Source organism: Alligator mississippiensis, chromosome 4, assembly GCF_030867095.1.
Source record: "Alligator mississippiensis isolate rAllMis1 chromosome 4, rAllMis1, whole genome shotgun sequence".
Classification (NCBI taxonomy): domain Eukaryota; kingdom Metazoa; phylum Chordata; order Crocodylia; family Alligatoridae; genus Alligator; species Alligator mississippiensis.
This window is the reverse complement of record NC_081827.1, coordinates 232275403-232283194: the sequence shown is the minus strand read 5'-3', so window position 1 is coordinate 232283194 and position 7792 is coordinate 232275403. Positions and strand designations below refer to the sequence as shown.

The 7792-nt window shown below is 41.8% G+C and overlaps 1 protein-coding gene across 1 annotated transcript in view; it reads left to right on the top strand.

Moving 5' to 3' along the window:
* ARHGAP15 (Rho GTPase activating protein 15) overlaps window positions 1–2558 on the top strand; it is a 503050-nt gene extending 500492 nt beyond the window's left edge. The window contains exon 14 of the mRNA XM_006266996.4: window positions 1276–2558. Within this exon, the coding sequence (XP_006267058.1) occupies window positions 1276–1459 (184 nt within the window). The 3' untranslated portion in view covers window positions 1460–2558. The remainder of the gene's footprint in view (window positions 1–1275) is intronic.
* Window positions 2559–7792: the final 5234 nt, after the last annotated feature.

Here is a 7792-nt window from a genome sequence, read left to right as displayed (position 1 = left end):
ATGTTTGTTCAGTTGGATCTTCCTGGTAGAGATTGCTAGACAGTCCCTTAATCTTGGTGACTTTAGATCAACCTTCCTGCATGGGCTAGAGTTCTTAAATACTTCCTACAAGATTATTAAACTCACTTAGTTTAGAGGATATTGCTGATGATTGTAGGAAAGCTCCTCAACTGGTAGAAAATTGTATAACCCCACTCACTACACATTGCCAAGTTATGTCAGTTGGGGATCTATCTAACCCAATGGTCACGCTTTCAAAACTAGCCACCTAAACTACATCCATCATTAATATTGTTCTTAAATCTTCAGGTCATCTCTACAAGAATCCTAAAAGCCTTTTCTATACAGACAAAATGTCAACATTTTCTCAATGTGATAGGCAATCAAGATGCCTAATGTTGCAATGTTTCCAAAACTCTGAGTTAAGGTGTTGGGTCTTATTTTCTTTTAAGCAACGTTGTGTCAGGATATGCACACCAACATACTGTTATGTATATATTTCACTATCCTTTCAAACTACTTTCGGTTTCTTCATTCCTTAATTGAATGAGTTGGAAGTAACAGAAGCAACGAAAGGTGGTGTCACATGTTCAACTTAACACTTACTAAGTGCAGTTAAAACATGAGCAAATGCATGTTCAAGCAGTTTAGCATGTGCTAAGTGCCATCCTAGAATTGCAAAGTTGCTCCCTTTCAGGCAAGGATTATCTCACATACTAACTTTAATAGGTCAGAGCATTCCAGTGATTTGTACCCATTGCAAATGCATGTGTGATTGCACCCTGTTTCATGTGATCTTTCATTTATTTTGTCCATGAGTACCCAACACTGTATCTATATAGATGGCCATGCTAGCAGAAGCAGACAAGTTACATCCTGGAACCTCCAAACAAGTTAAACCTCCTTCAACCTCAAGGGCCTGATTTGGGGCCTAATATTCATTATTCAAATTATTGTAATTAGATAGTGGGCAGCCATAATTATAAAACAAATTTTTAAAAAATTAAGGATTGGTGCCTTTCTACCTAAGAACTGAATTCCAATCCCAAAAATCTCAAATGAGTACATATCTTGCTGTCTGCAACTGAATTTACTTTCACTGTTTGTCATGTTGCCAGATATTGCCTCTTCCCTCCCCCTTTTCTTACTTTTTGATAACTTAACCAAATAAACATCAGTGTTAGGAGAATCAGTAAAATGTGTCTCTACTTCAAATGCAACAGCGACTCCTTTGACATCCCTCATTTTTAACCAATTCTTCCCTTTCGTCAACAGGATAGCAGCCAAGGAATCCGTGAATCTTATGTCAACACAAAGCTTAGGAATTGTATTTGGACCAACACTCCTTAGACCTGAAAAGGAGACAGGGAACATGGCAGTCCACATGCTGTACCAAAACCAGATAGTTGAACTTATGTTAAGTGAGTACAGTAAGATCTTCAGCTCTGAGGAAGACTGACAGACAGGGCCTGTTATTGAAAATGTTCACATCTGTCTTGATGTCTAATATTTTTACATTTCTGTAAACATATTTCTGAAATATTTCTTTTTCTTTCAAGTGACAGATGCCTCATTTTGTGAAAACTTAATGATGATTTTGTGTTTAATTTTCAAACATTGGAATAAAAAATATTGTCAACATTTGCCTATATGTATTCTACATTAACCCTTTGTGAGTTTCATGTTGCCAGCACTCCATGTGTCATTTTGTGTCCCATTCTTTTCAAGCTGGGTGTAGAGCATATGGCCAAAGACCACAGGAAATGCTGCTTACCAGCATATACAATGGCTGGTAAGACATGCAGCAATGGAGGATAGTGGATTTTATAATGTATGAAACATAGTTAAATTGGAACAGACATGTCTCCACATTTGTAGCCCTTTTTTTTTGCTGTGAATATTATATACCTGTTTTCCTTGATATACAGTGAAAGTTAGAAAGACATGTTGTATGATATCTTTCTCCTGGGAAAAATGACAGTTAAAATAGTTTCCAATGAACATTTTTTTAAACAAAGAAGAAGAGCCCTACTATTTGCAATATTATAAACGTTCTATCTAAAAAATTATAGACAAAATTAAATGCTGGACATTTGTTCTTAAATACTGTACATGATGTGTAGAAATTGTGTGACTGTTCATTTTTAACGTAACATCCATTTTGATTCTTCATCACATTGTACATCTTCCCTCTTTCCCTAGCTATGTCATGTTATGTAGAATTTTTATTATGCACTTGAGGATGTTTTATTGGTGAACTACATTAAATTCATCTAGAAAGAACTTTAAAAAAAAGCCTTTTCATATGCCCTTAGGATTACTTGGCTAGACTTGAATCAATTTATGCATTTGATGGTTAGCTTCAGTTGTCATGGATAAACAAAAGGGTAACTGTCTAGAATATATCAAATATTGTTTTATTTCAAAATGTATGTTTCCAGCAATACACATCTTCTACCGTTTTGTAAAAGTATTCTGCTGATAAAATGTAGACTTATGTTTGACAGCTTTTTAATCAAGTTCAAAGAGAATAAATAAAACTAATCCAGTGTGGTAAAGAGTCTGTCTGGTTATCGATTTGTTCATAAAATGAAAAATAAACCATGTAAATAAAATGTGTGAAACACAGATCTAGAAGCAAATATTTAAGGCAATTAAAGGCCCCAAAACATAGGATTAATGCATAGATCTGCTGTGCTTGAGAGATATGTTGCAAACATCACTCCTAACAGGTCAGGAATTATACCAGCATTGTTTAGCATCATTTTACAAACTATCCCATTGTTAAGCAGGAGAGGTTGCTCCTTAGAGTGATCATCTATGAGAATAAATGTATAATGATGCTGGCTCATTAAGCAAACACAGCTCTAAGATCAGTTGGTAAGATTGGCAGAACCAAAGTAGGATCTGCGGTGTAGTTCAGTTACAGTGATACTGGTAGGTATAAGCGCGCATAAAGAGACATACAGGGACAGTTATCAGTGGTAAAAGTGAAAGGTCCGCAAATGGTGGACATTTCCTTCAGAGAAAACACATGTAACATCAATGTCTTAAGACAGAACTACAAGTCTTTAAAGCATCTGAATTCAATAAAACATCATCCCTCAATACCTTTCATACTTTTATGTCCAGATCTGAGGACATACGCATTAACATTTGTTAGCGTCCTAGTCTAGATTCTTTTAACAGCAACCTAACAGGCCTGCTTATGGTCCGCGGAGCTGACTACCAGAAAAGGAGTCAGGAGCCGAGTCCATCCATTAATAAAGACCATTTACATTACAGCCCTGTTGGTACTCACAGTCATGCCCTTGAGGGCATTGCCACTATTGTCAGAATTGATACATTCACTTCTTACTTGGATTCTGAAGCAGCTAGAAGAAATTTCTTAAAAGGGAAAGAAAAAAAAAAAGCTGTCCCTGGGATATGGAGCCTCTTCAGGAGCCTCGAAGTAGTGATTCCTTACCTAAGTATTGCATTAAACATTGTATTGCATGCCTGTGTACTCTTAAGTATTCAGTTGACTCTCTTCACCTTACAAGCTCAATATTTTGGATATAACAGGCATCAGTGCTTCCTATTAGAATTTATCTAGGCTGTGGAAATGAGCAGCCTATGCCTTGCCACCTGAACAGAATATTTAAAACTGCATTTTTTGCCTCCGAGCTGATCACCAGCAAGCAGCAGGGCTGCTGGGAACCCTCCACCACTCAGTGTGTGTGTGCGCAGGGGGGGAACGTGGCAAAAAGAGCAAGATTGAAGGAGCTGCTGGGCAGCACGCTTCCACCACAATATAGGTCCCTAACGTTATATAATTATTTATGCAAAGTAGAACAGTCAAGCCAGGATTCCAGCCAGCAGCTTGACCACCGATGTCTCACACCACCAGCCACTACATTGACCACTAGGCTGTAGACATTTGGGGGTGCATGTTTCTCTTTCTAATGTTTTTTCCATAAAAAAATCCGAGGTTTTTGTTCTGCTCCCCCCCAGTGAGGAACAAGAAATATTTCTAATTTCTTGACATTTTTACAGGGTTGGAAAACTGTTTCCTACTTAGATTTGCCTATAAACCTCTTAAGACTGAAAATGACAACTTGTATTTGCTATTGAACCAGCTGCAGTACAGGTAACATATTGAAGCCTGTCTGTGTGTGCTTTCCATGTTTCACCAAAACCAAAAAGGCCTTACTATGGTACTCAAAAGGTTAAGCTAATCAGTCAGCCTGTAGCGCATAGACAATGAGTGGAGTTTGGAGGGAAGCTGATAAGTAGGAAGTTAAGACCAAAATCATAAGTGTCATCAGACAGAGTTTACAGATTTTACATGGTTTATTCTGCAGCCTAAGGGAACATACACATTATCACTGCACAGCAGGTTCCTCTGCATTTTATTCCTACTTCATAAAGGAAACGTGAAGCATGAGGAAGCTGGGTATAATCATTGATGCAGGTCTCAATCAGGAGGTCTGATTTATGAGGAATATATAAATGAGACCCAGGGGCAATGTTCATTTCTGAAAAACAGAGGACCCCTATATGCCTACCCCTAAGGAATTAATGCAACATGTGCAACAAGATCTTCACACAGTGACGTTTTCAAATTCTGTCCTTAGGTTGTTCCACAGTTAGAACTCCCATTAGTTTGTGGGAGTTTCTTATGGGACAACGGCAAGATTTCTCACACAATTGACTGCTACTGTGTACAAAAATAGCAGTTACATCCCTCGACCACTTAAGTATGTGTTCTCATACCAGTGATTTCTCTTGTGTCTTGCTTATATACATCAGTATGCATTACTCTTATATAATAAAGGGCTTACTCCAGCTGTCTGTCTGTCTGTCTATGATGCTTTTGGAGCACTCTAATTGGTTAGTGAAACAACCAATCAGAGTGTGGAGTGCTGCCATGATGGCAAGCAAAAAGGGGACAGAGTGAGGGGGTGCTGGCCTCACTCCCTCGCTCCATCCCCCACTGTCATGGTAGCACTCCACTACCTCCAAGGAGCAGGGCTAGGGGCAGAGTGGGGAGGGGGTGGTGAGGCCACTGGTCCTGGAGGAAGCAGCAGTGCAGGGTGTTGGCAGTGGGTGATGGAGGGGATGGCAAGGCAAGCTTCCCTGCCCCACCTGCTCCTGGGAGGCGGCAATGGCACAGAGTGGTGGGACAGTGGCACTCTGTTCCCACCCCCATCATTCTTGACGGGCAATTCGCTAGTCATTATTATATTGTTTGCATTATTTGAACAGCCACCAAGGGCAACTGTGTTCTTGCAAAGTTGTAAGCAATATTGTTGAGATAGGTACCATTTTCTCCTAAATTAATATGTCATCTATTTACAAAGCTATAATGCTTGAAAAATCTAAAGTATTTTTTTACTTTGGCATATCAAAAGAACACGAATGTGCCTCAGGTTGCAAAATTGAGCACTCAGAAGTTAGAAAAAGACAAAATTATGACTTTTATGGCAGGAAATGGATGTGTTTAAATCAGCAGGTCCAGATGCTCTTCATCCAAGGGTACTGAGGGAATTGGCGGAGGTCATAGCAGGGCCCCTGGCATGACTGCATGAACGCTCATGGTACTCTGGCCAGGTCCCAAAGGACTGGAAAAGGGCCAATGTGGTTCCCATTTACAAGAGTGGAGAAAGGAGGATCCGGGTAACTATAGGCCAGTTAGTCTCACCTCGGTCCTTGGGAAGACCTTTGAGAAAATTATCAAGGGACACATCTGCAGGGCCCCAGCATGGGAGGTAATACTCAGGGGCAACCAACACAAGTTCATAGTGGGCAGATCCTGCCTGATTAACCTTGTTTCCTTTTACGACCAGGTCACAAAGTCCTTGGATGTGGGCGTTGAGATGGATGCCAACTACCTGGACTTCAAGAAGGCCTTTGACACTGTTTCTAACCCCATGCTCATAAAAAAAGTGGGCAACTGCAGCACTGATGCCTACACAGTCAGATGGGTGGCAAATTGGCTCGATGGTCGCACCCAGAGAGTGATGGTGGATGGGTTGTTTTTGACCTGGAGGGATGTGGACAGTGGAGTTCCCTAGGGCTCAGACCTCGAGCCTGTGCTATTCAACATCTTTATCAGTGACTTGGAGGTGGACATGGAAAGCACACTGTCTAAATTCGCTGATGACACAAAGATGTGGGGAGAAGTGGGCACACTGGAGGGGAGGGACAGAATCCAACTAGATCTAGACAGGTTACAGAGGTGGGCACACGAGAATAGAAGGAATTCAACGCAGACAAGTGCAAGGTGCTGCATCTAGGGAGAAGGAATCTGCAACACACCTACAGGCTGGGGAACACCCTTCTTGTCAACTTGGTGGCTGAAAGGGATCTTGGAGTCATTGTTGACTCCAGGATGAACATGAGCCACCAATGCAAGGAAGTGGTCAGTAAGGCTAACCGCACCTTGTCGTGTATATACAGATGCTTCACAAGCAGGTCCAGGGAGGTGATCCTTCCCCTAGATGCGGGTTTGGTCAGGCCACAGTTGGAGTACTGCATCCAGTTCTGGGTGCCGCACTTCAAGAGGGATGTGGCTAATGTTGAGAGGGTCCAGAGGTGGGCCACTCGCATGGTCAGGGGGCAGCAGGCCAGGCCCTACAAAGAGAGGCTAGAGGGCCTGAATCTATTCAGCCTCCACAAAAGGAGACTGAGAGGGGATCTGGTGGCCATCTATAAACTCACCAGGGGGGGACCAGCAGAAAATAGGTGAGGCTTTGTTTCCCTGGGCACCGTCTGGGGTAACAAGGAATAACAGCCACAAATTGATTGAGAGCAGGTTCACGCTTGATATCAGGAGGCATTACTTTATGGTTAGGGTTGCCAGGCTCTGGAATGGGCTCCCAAGAGAGGTGGTGCTCTCCCCTACCTTGGGGGTCTTCAAGAGGAGGTTGGATAGATAATTGGCTGAGGTATTATGATCCCAGCACTTGTTCCCGCCCGGGGCAGGGGGTTGGACTTGATGATCTGTTCAGGTCCCTTCTGACCCTAGAAACTATGAAACTATGAAATCATAACCCTTCCTCCCTTTATAGATCCAGGAGTACTGTTTTTCTTTCTTTAGTTGCTCAATACTGTAATATTTAAAAGTTGCACAACCATAATTTGATTTACCTTCACAACCCCTCTATGAAGTATCATTGTATTATTATTCTCATGTTACTTACAGGAAACATAGGCACAGGGACATATATGTCAGAGCAGTACAATAATATTAGATATCCCATTTGATCTGATTTCTCAGAGTGCTCAGGGTTAAATGCAATTCAAATTCCACACACCAAAATGGTATGTATGTAACTGCAGTACACATGGGGGACCATCTCTGAAAGGAACAGGAACTTTCTGACAGACTCCACATCTCCATATTAGTAATTCATTACCAACTTTTATCCACCTGCACTTAAGTACAGTAGTAGTATAGTAGTAAATGGGTGCATCTACATGTCGCCATATGGCAACATTGCTATGGCACCATGCTTTAGTACTTCCTTTTGTGGTCCCCCAAAGCACAGGGCCCAGGGGGAATGCCCTGATTCGCCCTCCCCCCCGCCAGGGACAGCCCTGCTCATAACTATTTCCTCTCCCCTTCTTAAGGTTGTCAAATAGCTTGCTGGCTTTTTACTGCCCCTGTCTATTGAGCAACTGATTTCATTGAACTAATCAGACCCCCACACCAAGGGGAAGAACTAGATTTGGGGCTCCTGAGGCAGCTCTCGGAGACCATAAAAACTAGGGAGGCAGTAGCCATAGGGGACCTAAACTACCCAGACAT